The following is a 14,945-nucleotide window of genomic DNA, read 5'->3' on the forward strand; positions in this document are numbered from 1 at the left end:
CCATAAATGTTTGAGTATAAATAAATCTCAAGAGTCCAACAAAAAGGGAGAGCGGAGAAGATAATTCAGCAAAGACTTCGACTCATTGGCATCTCTCTACTTCTCCCAATACCAAGATGACTTCAAAGTCAACATCAAGATTTAGGATAGCCTAAAGAATCTATTGTTCAAAACAAACATCAAGATTTATGTAACAACAATAAATAATAGAGGAGAGGGTTAATGAGCTATTATGAGTATACTCACTTTAATCTTTAAATTATTTTCATATAATATTATATGTTATGTATTTGTTACTAATCCAATTAATTAAAAAAAATCTCACTTTTTAAATTACCTAGACAAAAGATATCATACTGCAATTTGTCCTAATAACTTACTATTCTTACATATTCCGGATAAGTATGAAATTTAAAAATCTATAAAAAATTATTAAATTCTTACATATTTGTAATTGATTAGGTTAATATAAGGTGATAAAGTATGCTTTAATTTATATTTCTTGTAAATTATGTGGACGGCAAGAAGACGTACATCTTTGAAAAATTTACCTGAAAACTGAAAAGTTGACCGCTACCATATGACGGCCTCCGTTTGTATCGAATTGAAAATTGTAAACAAAAATCTAACAGTAAACGTGAGTCGGTAGGTCAGTGTGAATCTGCAAAAAAAGACATTCCTCAGATTTTATTCAAACTTGAGTCAAAGGACATTCCCGTCATTCGTCAAAGGGTATATCAGTCCCAAAATCTCCGCCAAATTTTTAAATTCCCACCATAAATTAAAATGACAGACAGACAATAAGCCATCGTGACCGTCTATTATGGTAATCCAACGGCATCCAACGGCTTCAAATAAAAAAAGGAGGGAACCAACAGAGACCGTCAGATCTCACTCCCTCACTCCACTCTCTGCATATATAGACAAGTTTAGGGTTCACTCTCTTGCTCACAACTCTCATTTGAATTTTATCTCACTCTCATTTTTTCTCTCTCTAGCGAAAATCTTCAGTAAGTCTCAGGTATCTGCTTTCTCTCTTACTCTTGGGATCTAAAATTTTCGATCGCATTGCGCATAATTTTTGTTAACTGTTATGTGAATTCTCTTCGATTTATAGTTTTTAGTAATAATTTGTTTAGATGATTAGATCTGTAGACTTGAAGTCAATGAATTTTTACTTCATGTATAATTTAGTACGTTTTCATTGGAATTATGTTTCTACGATATTGATGTTGTGTTCGTTTTATTTGTTGTGAAGATCCTGGAGCTTTATACTGCTCTACTGTTTTGTTTTCATTCCATGTTTCAATTGCCGGATTCTTTTTTTTTTTTTTTTTAATTTTGGTAAAAATTACTAGATCTATTATAATTCATTCTATGTGAAACCATGTGTGACTTCAAGTTTGTTTAGTTGATTGAAAATCTTGATAGTTTATTGCTTGTTTGAATTATGCAATATTCTTTTGTTGTTATTGAAATACTGTGATATAATTGAGATATTTTCACATTTTTTATGTGTGCTGGAGAATCTGCAAATCGATCTGTGCTTTTAGTATGTGAAGTTTAATGCAAATTGTGTTGTTTATGATGTAATATTAGTAGTTTTAACTGTCATGATGAGTGTTTCGTGATTTTTAAGCTTTGATATTTGATCAGATTGTGTATATCATTATTCTTTGAATTGGTATAATTTATGGTATCTTACGTGCATTTCACCTCTCAATTGCTAATTTTCATTTATGTGAAATTTCAGGAAAAATGAGGGAGATCCTTCATGTTCAGGGTGGACAATGTGGTAACCAGATTGGTTCCAAGTTCTGGGAGGTTGTCTGTGATGAACATGGCATCGACCCAACCGGAAGATACATTGGCACCTCAGATCTGCAGTTGGAGCGTGTCAATGTCTACTACAATGAGGCCTCCTGTGGGCGGTTTGTTCCTCGTGCAGTTCTCATGGATTTGGAGCCTGGCACCATGGACAGTGTTAGAACTGGTCCATACGGCCAGATTTTCAGGCCTGATAACTTTGTGTTTGGACAGTCTGGTGCTGGAAACAATTGGGCCAAGGGTCACTACACTGAGGGTGCTGAGCTTATTGATGCTGTTCTTGATGTTGTGAGAAAAGAGGCTGAGAACTGTGACTGTCTTCAAGGTATAATGTTGGATGATTTTTTCAAATTTATAGAATAATTGTTTGTTAACATGGGAATATATCAGTGTTAGTACTGCATTTTGATCATTTCCCAATATTCTTTTCAGGCGTGTGATTAGACTGACCTTTTGTTGTAATGCAGGTTTCCAAGTCTGCCACTCTTTGGGTGGAGGAACTGGTTCTGGAATGGGTACCTTGTTGATCTCAAAAATTAGGGAGGAGTATCCTGACAGGATGATGCTCACATTCTCAGTGTTCCCTTCTCCAAAGGTCTCCGATACAGTTGTTGAGCCCTACAATGCAACCCTCTCTGTTCACCAGCTTGTTGAGAATGCAGATGAGTGCATGGTCCTTGATAATGAGGCTTTGTATGACATCTGCTTCAGAACTCTTAAATTGACCACACCAAGCTGTAAGTATCTGAATTCCCTTTTAGTGTATCATTTGTGCATTTAGTTTATGTGCAAAATGTTTTATACCCATTTCATCTAATGGTAATTTTTTTCTTCTTGCCATGTTAGTTTTTATAATTTTAATAGTCTTATCTGTTAATTCAGTGCTTTCTTCTTGTGTGATTTATAATATTTCTCCCCATATGTTGACAGAGGAATATTTAGCCCTGAATTTGTATGGAATTTATGAATTGTTGATTTATATTGTCCTGAATGAATTCATATAGTAATTTGTTGGTTTGCCAGACTTTTGTGATCTGAGTTGTCTTTATGGTTCCAGTTTGTTCAGGTTCATCTGGTAGTTTCCATGTCAATTAAGGAGGGCCCAAATTATTATATGCATCATGTTCATTTAGATGAAAAATAAGAGGTGGGGACCCCATTTTGTGACATGGATGAAGGCAACCAATTCATTGTCTGTACTTTTTATTTTCTTCATAAATGCATATTCAAACTTGTTCCTTGATATGAAAGTAGGACATTTGTTTTGGGGACCACGTTTTTCTGGTTGGCATGATGTATCCCATGTTGTTTACTTGCTTTTTGGCTGTCATGCATGAGTTATTAGTCACCATAGGGACCACATTGTCTTTAATCATGAGTTACTTAACCTATATTTTGCTGCTGAAGGGACAATTATAAACCTGAAAATGCCATGGGTGGATATTATTATTGATGATGCAAACTTTACAACCCTTTTATCAATGCATCTGGAATTTGGATAGTTTACACTAATTTTTACATTGATAATGTATTTGTATTGTGTACTGCTTTCAAAGGGATTTCTGATGGAATTTGCTTAGTTCTGTGTAATTGATTGCACAATGAGGCTTGATGAGTAACCTTTTTGCAATTGAGTTTTACAAGGAAAATGGTTCATTGCTTGAATTGTGAACTTATATTTTGTGACTATTTTATGCAGTTGGTGACTTGAACCACTTGATTTCTGCAACCATGAGTGGCGTCACTTGCTGCCTCAGGTTTCCTGGTCAACTGAACTCTGACCTTCGAAAGCTTGCTGTTAACTTGATTCCTTTCCCTCGCCTGCACTTCTTCATGGTTGGGTTTGCTCCCCTTACCTCCCGTGGTTCTCAGCAGTACCGTGCCTTGACAGTCCCAGAACTTACCCAACAAATGTGGGATGCCAAGAACATGATGTGTGCTGCCGACCCAAGGCATGGTCGTTACCTCACTGCTTCTGCCATGTTCAGGGGTAAAATGAGCACCAAGGAAGTCGACGAGCAGATGATCAATGTTCAAAACAAAAACTCTTCCTACTTTGTGGAGTGGATTCCAAACAATGTGAAGTCCAGTGTTTGTGACATTCCTCCCAGAGGTCTCTCCATGGCATCCACCTTCATCGGGAACTCAACATCTATCCAAGAAATGTTCCGAAGAGTGAGTGAGCAATTCACAGCTATGTTTAGGAGAAAGGCTTTCCTTCACTGGTACACTGGTGAAGGAATGGATGAAATGGAGTTCACTGAAGCTGAGAGCAATATGAATGACCTCGTGTCTGAGTACCAGCAGTACCAGGATGCCACCGCCGATGAGGAAGGTGAGTATGAAGATGAGGAAGAGGGAGAAATGGAGCATATTTGAAGAAGTTGTGTATGATGCATATTTGTCTGTGTAGCTGGTTTTGTCAACCTTGCTTGGGATTGCAAAAAATGATCTATGATGTGTTATAGTTTTTCTTTCTCGAGTTTTTTACATCAAGTAGCAGTAAAGTGAGTGATGGATGATGGGATCGATGAGGATCGACTATTGAGGATGGAGAAATTAAAGGATGGATGCATGTTTTGAGAGTAGTAGTGTGTGCTACCTTTACCTTACTATCTATTCTGGATTTGATCTATTTTTGTATTCTATTATCCTTAGCCATTGTGTTCTTATGTTCTGTGGTCGATGATGTTATTATGTTACTGTCTATTATGCCATAATGTGATATGCTATTTCTTTTCCTTGGTATAATTCTGCTATTTGAATTTTTTTTTTCTTTTTCCTTTCGGAACAAATTTAAGCATCTCATAGGCCCTTGGAAGCCCAAATATCTGAAATAGGTCAAATTATTTATGAAACTTTTGTTAGCCCATCAGGGGGCAACCCAAGTCGCAATCGTTTATACTTAATGGGCGTCTTTACTTCGCTTCTCAAGAGCATGCTGCGTGTGTTGGTGACCTGCTGCCTAATGGTGGTTTCCACTCATTTTCAACTTGCTTGCTTGTGTAGCTGTTGCTTTTGGACAGAATGACTACCCCTAAATTGTGGAGATAGTGGATTCAAACCTATCTATCAAGATATAGGGGGTACCTACCATGTGCTCTCATCTCCTGAAACACACAAAGAAATATCTAGCCAGAAACGACGTAATCGATCTTATGGGATTTTAGGCACGGGTAATAACAATATAATTTCAATAATGCTACACATCCCAAATTTTTACGGGCTTGTGGGTTACAACTTTCAACAAGCTTCGTTCAATTTAATTAACCTTTCGTAAACATCAAGTTGTTCGACAGTTATTTGAGCCTTTTAATTAAGGCCAAAAACAGTTAGACTAGTGCATTTCACTCATTAGTGGTTAGGGTACCTGGCTATCTGATGCTTAAAGCATTCACTACAAACCCGTTTTAGCTTAGAATTTAGGCTAATAGATGAACTGTAACTAACTGATTATTTTAAGAGTCAAAGTTTGAGTTGACCATTCTTTGTCTCTCTGTGTAAAAGGCATTACATTATTTTCCAGGCTCCAGCAATACCCGAGTATCTTGGTCCTTTTTCAGATAGTTACACTGGAACTGTACAGTTCCGATTTTGAATGCAGAAAACGTTTATTTTCTCAAAAACGAATTTAAAAATTGATGCCAGACATTAATCTTTAGCCTTCAATGGAAATTTTTTATTTAATTTACTAAGTCCTTGTGGATTGTGCTATGAATGGCCGGAAAAGGTCGGAGCTTTTGATGCGTGAAATGAACTGACCCGACCAAATCAGTGGACTTTGCTCCCCCATCATTATTACTTTGATTTCTTAATTTCTTGTCGGCAAAACTAAAAGGTTAGGTGATTGGTAGGCCTCTCCAATGCTAAAAAGTCAACAGATTAGATTTGACAGTCACATCAGTTACCACTAATCTCTCATTATTAAGGAGGGTAGCAGCTGGATGTTACATTATCATTCAGGTTTGCTCGGGAATTATCACAATTCAAAGAAAGTTATGATTGTTGGCAAGCAACTGCAAGCTCGCTGCCGACCACCAACACCTGAGGAAATTAAACTCATCTTGAAATTTGGCCTCTCTCACTTTCTTAGTCTGCTGATAAAAGATAAATTTTAGAATACAATATAGAGGTATTATATCAGTCATACAATAAATAAATAATGCTATGACACATGTGTATTTATTTTAAAAAATCATCATGCAAGTGATGGTTATATTAAATTCAATTACATATGTCATACGTGCAACAATTAATTGTAATACATCTTAGGTATTCTAGAATTTCTCGCTCATTGAATGTGAGCAAATATTGGTACCTTGCTTTCGCCTAATCTTAAAGAAAATGAGTACAGAGCTTCCTGTCGCTGGAACCTTGTTCTGCATCCACTTGGATTATGCACAATCTTGCAATACGTTGCCGCTCAACCGTTAAAAATGTTTTCAGAAAGGGACCTCCGCCTTTCCACTTGAATGGCAACAACCCAACTTGATTTTGACTACCCAATAGGGTTTTACATTTCAAAGTGTAAAATATGTGATGTGTATCACGGAATGTATAAGAATAAGATCTTCATAGCGTAAGTTTTACGTCGTAGATAGTGAAAATAACATATTTGCGTAGAGTATTTTGAACGCAGGTTCTTCAATCTTAGTGCTGGTGCATTATTGGGTACTTGTGAAATTTGTGAGGTGGCAAAATAACGATTAGAGCCAAAGCAAACAATTGAAAGCCACAAGCAATCTTTGGGCACTGAGTAGTGCCAGATGGATAGGAATTTGGAATTGAGAAAGTCAGAAAGAGACTTCTTTTTCCTTGGATTATTTGATAAGGAATATGGTATTTCAACAACCCCACTTTTGTGCTTGAGCTTTTGAGTAATAAAACTACAACAATAAAAGTTAAAAAAAGAAAACAAAAGGAAGGTATCAAAAGGTATGTAATTCTTTTTCTTTTTTCTTTTTTTTAAAAGGATTAGTATTAGGATTTTTTATATTTTAATTTTTTATGTTAAGAATTAGGATTCTTGAAAAGCTGTGTGGCTGGAGACCCACAGTTGGGGGACAAATGTAGGAAATCTTGGGATTTTGATGCTCCTATTCTTATATGCTTTTTTTTCTTTTCTTTTTGACGGTGATATTGATGGCCTAGCTAGCACATTTTTACGATTTATGGATTGCGGTCCACTGATTCCGATCCTTATCAGTTTAATTCTTTTGCTCATATTGGGCTTCAGCAACCAACATTTGTAAAATGTGGAATTATTTTTATAGATTTAGGACTCATTAGGGATTATCTAATAAAGTGGAATAGAATCTCCGACGGTGTCTAGTGCTGCAATATATATATATATAAATGTCAGTATTTTGTTGAATGTTTTAACGGTTGTGCTTACTTAGATTTGCTGTTCAAGGGAAATTTGGTGGGCATTTAGGATTTGTGCCGTTTGCTAATTGTGACAACAATCTAAAAAATTAACCCGACTTGTTCATTCATCGTCTCATATTTCTAACACCGGTTTAACAAAATTTAATGTGTTTCGTTAGTTTGAGAAGTGTTTTAGGCTTACTTAGCGACTTGTATGCTAATAAGTCGTCTAAGTGCCATATTCACTTTAGACTAAATACAACTAAATAAATTTTTAATTCTGAAAAATAAAACATAATTGTTAGAAATGAGTCACCATAATATATAATTAAATGAGTCATAAACAGTTTGTATGTTGAATTTCATGCGATTAATAGACAGGCGATACAATTGACAATAACATAATGTAAATAACAAAGATTGTAGCTACAAAAACACATGCCCTTAGCTTTAGTTGGTAGGTGATCTGCATATACACGCGTGCACACACACTTAATTAGAAAAAAAAAAAAAAAAAAAAAGGGAGAAGGGCTACCATTCAATTATTGTCTTTATTTTTATCCTCAAGTGATGCGGCATGAATTTAAAGTTGTCGCATGAATGATCAAATACTATGACAAACGATTTTAATAAATGATAATTAAAGAAAAAGGACACAAGATTAAAGAAAAGATTGTAATGTAAATTTGAGATTCGCAGTTGTAAAAAATAAACATTCTCAGGTGTAGGCGTCCTCACTTATTTTAATATGGACACATTTTAATTACACTATAAAGTCGTGTGGTTTAATAATATTAAAATCTTACTCAATTAAACTACTGAGCTTAAAAATATGCCCGCATGAAAAAAAAAAATAAAGACACCCACGCTAAAAAAGAATATATATATATAGACACCTTTTTCCACTTATAAGAATATGTAGCCTTTATAAACTAAGTAATTATGAAAAAAAATGATGCTTGAATAATGACAAGCAGAATGAAATCATAGCAATGATACTTATGTGGATGCAAATCCAATTGCAAAAATTTCAGTGGCAAGACTTTATTTTGAAAAGAAGTGATACTTGTGTGGTAAAGAAATCTTATTTAAGTATTTTAGAACGAAAAAAAGAAAAGGAAAGCGTGTCCTTATAGAAATTGTCAATGAGTCAAGAAATGTCTGCCCAAAAGTTTCAAGTAGGGATAAAGAAAAAATGGTCAAAATGCTAGCTATTACGCGGTGCCTTACCTCACCTTCACCAACAATATTTGCAAATTTGGCACCCGACCATACAACTAAATTTGTAATAATTAATATACCTTTATTGATTTTTCATTTAATAAACGTATATATGTTTATCACATTTATTTATATAAAAAAAAAATTAACAAGTTTTTCATAAATTTAACCACCTCTTACTCTTAGAATGCCTTTTGCGAGATAATTATAATGAGACTCGATACAAGTAATTGAAAATTTAAAATATAGCAAGCCGTAACAATTTTCTTTTAGTATTAGACTATTAGCTAATCGTCAATAAATTCTCTCCAAGGGCTATGAACATTGAATATCATTCATACGTGACGGCCAGAAAATACAACCACCCTCAGTTTATTAAACCATGTGTCATATTTAGGCCGTCGTAGTTAATATTATTTATAAATTATCTAAATTCACTAGTAAAAGAGTTGGTGTATGACTAGTTAAACTCAAAAATATTTGTGTAAACCCCACTTGTGAAGACGATTTTGAACAGTTCAAAGGTCTATCTCAAATTCTCAATTCAATTCCCCGCATTTATAATTCTTTTATCCTAAACAAATCAAAATTATTCTATAATCGCACAAATTTTATTTGCTTAATTAATTTATTAGTAGTTTGGGCAAAATCCCACCCAAACCCACATGGCCGCAGCCAGTTGTTGGATTAACGTTTCTTTTTGAAAGTAGACCAGGATTTAAAGAAAGAAATGTTAGTCGCAAGAATTCAGATGGTCAATAATATTGCAGCGTGTACTCGGAACCTGTAGAAAAGTTATGGTCAAAGCCGGCAAAAGAATCTTTCTTCTTCTTCTTCTTCTTATTATTATTATTACCGCTTTTGGTGTGGGTTCTTGAATTAAATGGGTACCATCTGTTTTCAATTTTTTTGACTCCTAAAATGGAATAACACTACTATCACTTTTTCTTTTTCTTTTTTAACTGTTTATTCTTGGCGCCAAAAAGTATTCTTTCAAGCTAATAACACCAACCACACCTACCAACCTCCCCGTATACAAAGCTTTTCTTTTTATTTTTTTAATTTTAATATATATGAAAATCTACCAATAATTATACTAATAAATACAAAGTATGTCGTTTCAAATATATATATATATATATATATATGTAAAGATAAGATCAAACTTTCCATTTGGAACAATAAAGAAAGAAAAGGAAGGAGGACCAAAGCTTTTCTACATGCAAAGAGTACTCAATGGAACTTTGAATGCATGAAGGTGGGGACCACGTATTTGGAGGACACCTAATTTTGCTTTGAAATTAATTAATTATATGAATGGATAACTTAAAGTTAATCACACCACGTGGGTGCCCTATTCATGCATACTTGTACTTTTTTTTCCCCTTTTTTTTTTTGTATATTTCTTAGCTTTGCAAACTTCTTGCTTGGTTTAATTAGTTAGGCTCATTCTTTTTTTCATATACCGTGTTAATAATTAATTGCCTTGCTTATAAATTTTTTTTTTACTAAATTGTATCATCGCTCCATGTTTATCTTCATCTCCTCGCACCATCAATTAATAATCAGAGTGGTAATTAGTCCTCAAATTACTTAAGCACTGTACTTAAATTAGCATCGTATTACATTTGTCTCGATCAATCTTTGTATTACATTCTTGTCCTCAGGTACACGTAAATGTGTCTACAAGACCTTAAATATCAACATTTGACCATTACTTCGCTGAAACTCTTAGGACAAGGGAGTTAGTTAAAGCTATCTATCCATACAAGAACTAGAAATATAAAACGAATTTGATCAAACAAATGAACTTTTGTTCGAATGAGTCAGTTGACGCTTGTACACGAATATAAACTATTATTTCCTATGCAAATGAGATTCAACCTTCTTATCCCAAACTGCTTGCAGAAAAAGTATCATTTGAACGTAAGTGCACTTATTCTGTGCAAACTTACTCTACCATCCTGTGGGATAAATGTCTGATTGTGAGGGGAAAAAAATGTTTAGCAGTCAAATCAGATGGGCACGGTGCAAACCAAGTTTCTTTACAGAAATTCATCCCAATGCCAATTTGAGAACTAAGGATGAACGCGAGATAACCTATTCCCCAATTTTCACCGAATATATAAGTCTTTATAACTCATTGTGCTAAATGTACGATAAGGAGTTTCAAACTTTGGTTTTGTTGTGCTTCAGAATGGCCCTCCCCAGCAGCAGTGAATGGCATCTTATTGCTGGTGCTCGTTGGGGCAAGACACCCGAGAGTTATTGTTGTGCTTCCATCAGCTTTTGAGAATGGAAGAATCTTGGAAGGCTGTGAAAAAAAGTCTTCCAAACTGGAGAAACTACCGCCGACCATTTGCCCAATGCCGATTATAGTTTCCGGGCCTCAATTGTGGATTTCTGTTGCCAAGTCCTTGCTTAGGAAGATCATGCAATTCCATCACCTGTATCGTCCTTTGCTTCTTCGCTGTTGAACAGGAACCACAGTCAGAGTAGCTCAAAACTAAGTAAATTAATGCTGACAAAATTTTAATTTCGAACATCCACTTTCCAAAGCTTTGTCAAACATATTTCAAATTTACTCAGGATAAATTAATATCAAAATTGGAAATTTCTTAAAACAGAGAAAATCTAAAGGGGATGAGACAAACCGTTCTCAGCTAGTTGATAACTCTCCTGAAGTTTTCTTTTCGTCGCTTCAAGTTTTACTTGGACCGCATCTTCATCTGAAGACTTCAGTTTCTGCAGAGTAAAGAATAACAATCAGATAAAATCATGGTTACAAATTTGAAACTACCATAATTTTTGCATTCATCTTTCGAGGGGGAAAAAAAATTGCACTCACATTGTGTTGACTGTTGAGTGGCTTCTTATTGATGGCAGCCTTATCAGATTTTTGCTGCAACTTGGATTCGTTATCTACTTTTTGCCCCATATTTTGCTTTAGAGGTCTCCCAGGTCCAGAATTGGTGTTTGAGGGTTTATTGGCGGGTTTATTAGGTCTCACAACAGCTTCTTGTCTCTTCATCTGTAGACTATTGTTATCCTTGGCAAGCACATTCGGCTCATTAGGAGTTTGCTGTTTCCGCTTTGCGATATTTTGGTTCTCCACTGAAGGTTTTCTTCCACTTTCACGGTTCTTGATGAATTCCCCACTGTTTCGAGGATCTGAAACAACATTCCCCGTTCATAATAATGAATTTATGAATCTCAGATGTGGGGAATTCAAATAAAGAACCGAATAGCTAAAGCTATGTAAGAGAAGCATAACAGATAGCAAATTGTACTCACTTCCAAAATCATCCATGCCATCAAAAAACTTCACGTGTCGGATTTATGGTGACATCCCAGATAAAAAAGATCCAGTCAGCCTTCAAATTATAAAACAAACAAGCAAACTATTTTCACAATTATATTTGAAACCAAAAGGGAAAAAACAAACACCTGTGAGAGCTCTATCCCGGCAGATGGACCAGCAAAGAAAGCTAGTTCATCAAGAGGAGGAGACGGAAGCCCTTCCTCTTCATCAACAACAGATGGGTTCACAGAGTCAGGAGTACCTTCTGCACCCACAAAATAATTGATTAAACCAATTCCAAACAGCAGGTTCAAAATAAAAATTTGGAAAGCCTTGTATCTCGACTGAGCTTAAATGCAAAATACTTGCAAGCATGTCCATACCTGCGATGGCCTTTGTAGCATTTACCCATTCATCCACCAAATCCTTCCATCCCCTGCAATTCAGAAAACTGGATAAGAACTATATTTAAGTGTTATTTAATCCATAATATTAGCACATGAGTTTTGTTACTGAATACTAAAGCTAAAATGGAAATGAAAAAAGTCAAGTATCATCACATAATTCATTGATTCATCAAAATGAATCCAGTAAACTACTAACTAACTAGAAAAATGAGGCAAGGGGGTGCTGGCTTATTTTTATACTTTCATGCTGAAATTGAGCACAAACACATGCTATCGATCACTTGGCTCATTCATAAATTAACTTGAAGAGGCAAAGCGATAGATGGCGGGCTACATCATCCAGCAGATGAGCAGATAAAGTAGAATGGAGGAGGAACTAGCATCAATAGCCCAGAAGAAACAAAAATGGGCTTTAAGCCAAAAGGCAGCTAAATGTTTTTCGATGAGCATGATAAAGCAAAAATACAAAAATTCAAGAAAAATAGAAATGCAAAAACTTAGAGACTAGCCCCTTATTCAACTCTTAATTCATTCAGCTCACTAGGCAAGATCTATGAACTGCTTAATCTTAATGTACACATCAAAGATAAATTGAACACTTAAAACACTAAATGCATGGTTACACAAAAAGGGTGCTGATTCCTCTTGACCAAATTTAGCTAATTACAGCGATTGTAAACACATAGCCACAAGAAACAAACCCATACTCGATAAGAGTCCTAGCAAGATGTCGAATTTGCTTGGAACCATGTTTTCTGAGACCATTAACAGCCTTTCCAATCTCAGTAGCCTGGAAGAAGCGGCAACTCTATCAGTCCAAAAACAAGAAAAAAGCACTAACAAAAAATTTACATCAAATCAAAGAATAAAAAGAGATTCCATCCAACCTTTAGAGTATCCACAGTCAGAGCCATCAATTGAAGCCTCCTCAATGATTCAAACAAAACAGAATCAGACTGCACCAAACATAAACCAGAACGCTACCGATCAATAATAAAAAAACAGAACGTACACACAAATTTCTCATCAAAATAATAAAAGTTTTACTCAAAAGTTGAGAAGAAACAAACAGAAACCTCGTCTCGGCTGTTGTGAAGAATCTCTTTGATCCTTAAGACCTCACCAACAACTTGAGACTCCTCTTCAATCTCATCAGTCAATGCCTCAGCAATATCTCCAGAGCTAAAGTTACTAACAATCTGATTACTCACATGATCATCTCTACAACTATTCACTTTGCTCTCTTTACTACCACCGGCTTCAAACTCACAGCCATCTCTTTTACAATCCTCTTCATCATCATCAAATTCATTACCAGAAGGAACAGCCAACTCAACGCGATCGCAACCCGAACACCGAGTCAATTTACACGTAAACAACTTCTCAGCAATACGATCCCTCCGTAACTTAAACTCTTTCGGGCAATCCAAAGCTGCCACCATCACAGCATGATCAATGATATCGAAAATATCACCATTTGCTGATCGAAAATAGTTTCTCCAGTTATCTAAAGACCCCGATTTCATTGACATGCTTAAATGAACAATAGCCGGATCCGAAACTGCTCGGTTCAGATCAAAAAATCGGATTATTTTGAATAAAAATATTACTGAATTGGAGTTTCATGTGATTTTGAAAATACTCGGAAACGAGAATTGATTTTTTGGATGAATATGAGAAGAACCCAGAGATCAAAAACCGATTTTGAAGATACTTTGTATTGATTGATGATAAAAATTGACTTCTTTTGGTATGTGGGTTGAGACGATGACAGGAAAAAAAAAAGATTACGTGAAGATAGGATTTTACGGATGTGATCAAAAGAATCAATCTTTTTTTGTTCTTTTTTTCTCTGACACAAACAAACGTGAGGAGTTTTAATTTCTTTATTTTGTTTCTGGGTTTTGATGAGATTGACAAAAAATAAAAGGGGAACTTAAAAAGTTAATTAGGGGAAAACCGAAAAGAAAAAGGAAAGAAAATTAGAATTTAAAATTAGGTACCAAACAAGAAAAATATGAGAGGCTTTTGGTTTTAATTTTTTTGGTTTCAGTTTGCTGTTTCTGTCTTCTCTTTCTCTTCTGTTTCTTGTTTCAGAATTACTATGCGCTGCTAAATGCCAATATATTTTTTTTTGCTATTTTTTATTTTATAATTTCTAAGAATGCGCACACTCTCCCTCTCTGTCTATCTCTTTCTCTTTGCTTCCTCTAATCTTTAATGGGTTATTTTTTTAATTATTTTCTCTCATTCTGATCTTTTTTGACCTCATGGGACAGAAACAAAATTGTTATGGTTAGTGAGAGAAACAGATAGAGAAAGAGAGAGAGAATGTGCCTTTTGGTGGAAAATTTAATTTTTCATTTTTTATTTCATAATAATGTTCTGATCCTTTAACTATTATAATTTATTACATGGAAAATATAATATGTAAATTTCACAAAATGGATCCCTAAACTTGCCGTCCAATTTGAAATAGTCTTAGGTTTGGGGTTGTTTCTTTTTAGGTCTAAAAATGGAACAAAATAGTTAACTAGATAGACTGGATAGACCGGACAAATCTTAATTTTTTTTTTTTCCAAATCTTATCACTGTTTTTCACCTCTCAATTAGAAAGAACACTATTTATTCTACTTTTTTAAAATGAAAAATGAGTGTTTTTTTAGCTTACTTTTTCTTTCTTTCTATAGTATAGACTTTTGTTTTTTAAGTTGCTTCTATTACTGTTATTGTGCTATAGTTTCTTTTCTTGGCGAAGCCTACTATGATAATGGAAAGTGAATTAATGAGCGATCCTTGGTATATCCGTATATTATATGTGT

General features: G+C 34.8%; 2 protein-coding genes across 2 annotated transcripts; one reads left to right on the forward strand and one right to left on the reverse strand.

The window, feature by feature from the left end:
* Positions 1-939: 939 nt before the first annotated feature.
* Positions 940-4,573, forward strand: LOC18038217 (tubulin beta-5 chain). The gene is made up of 4 exons (XM_006430458.2): positions 940-1,021; positions 1,754-2,152; positions 2,295-2,564; positions 3,527-4,573. The coding sequence occupies exons 2-4, from the start codon at positions 1,759-1,761 to the stop codon at positions 4,204-4,206; spliced, it is 1,344 nt and encodes a 447-aa protein (XP_006430521.1). The 5' UTR covers positions 940-1,021; positions 1,754-1,758; the 3' UTR covers positions 4,207-4,573.
* Positions 4,574-10,120: 5,547 nt separating this feature from the next.
* Positions 10,121-14,460, reverse strand: LOC18038218 (probable mediator of RNA polymerase II transcription subunit 26b). The gene is made up of 9 exons (XM_006430460.2): positions 13,200-14,460; positions 13,011-13,079; positions 12,831-12,913; positions 12,100-12,152; positions 11,863-11,981; positions 11,710-11,737; positions 11,264-11,586; positions 11,070-11,160; positions 10,121-10,885 (listed from the first exon to the last, which is right to left on the reverse strand). The coding sequence occupies exons 1-9, from the start codon at positions 13,653-13,655 to the stop codon at positions 10,761-10,763; spliced, it is 1,347 nt and encodes a 448-aa protein (XP_006430523.1). The 5' UTR covers positions 13,656-14,460; the 3' UTR covers positions 10,121-10,760.
* Positions 14,461-14,945: the final 485 nt, after the last annotated feature.

Source organism: Citrus clementina, unplaced genomic scaffold (assembly GCF_000493195.1).
Source record: "Citrus clementina cultivar Clemenules unplaced genomic scaffold, Citrus_clementina_v1.0 scaffold_6, whole genome shotgun sequence".
Lineage (NCBI taxonomy): Eukaryota > Viridiplantae > Streptophyta > Magnoliopsida > Sapindales > Rutaceae > Citrus > Citrus x clementina.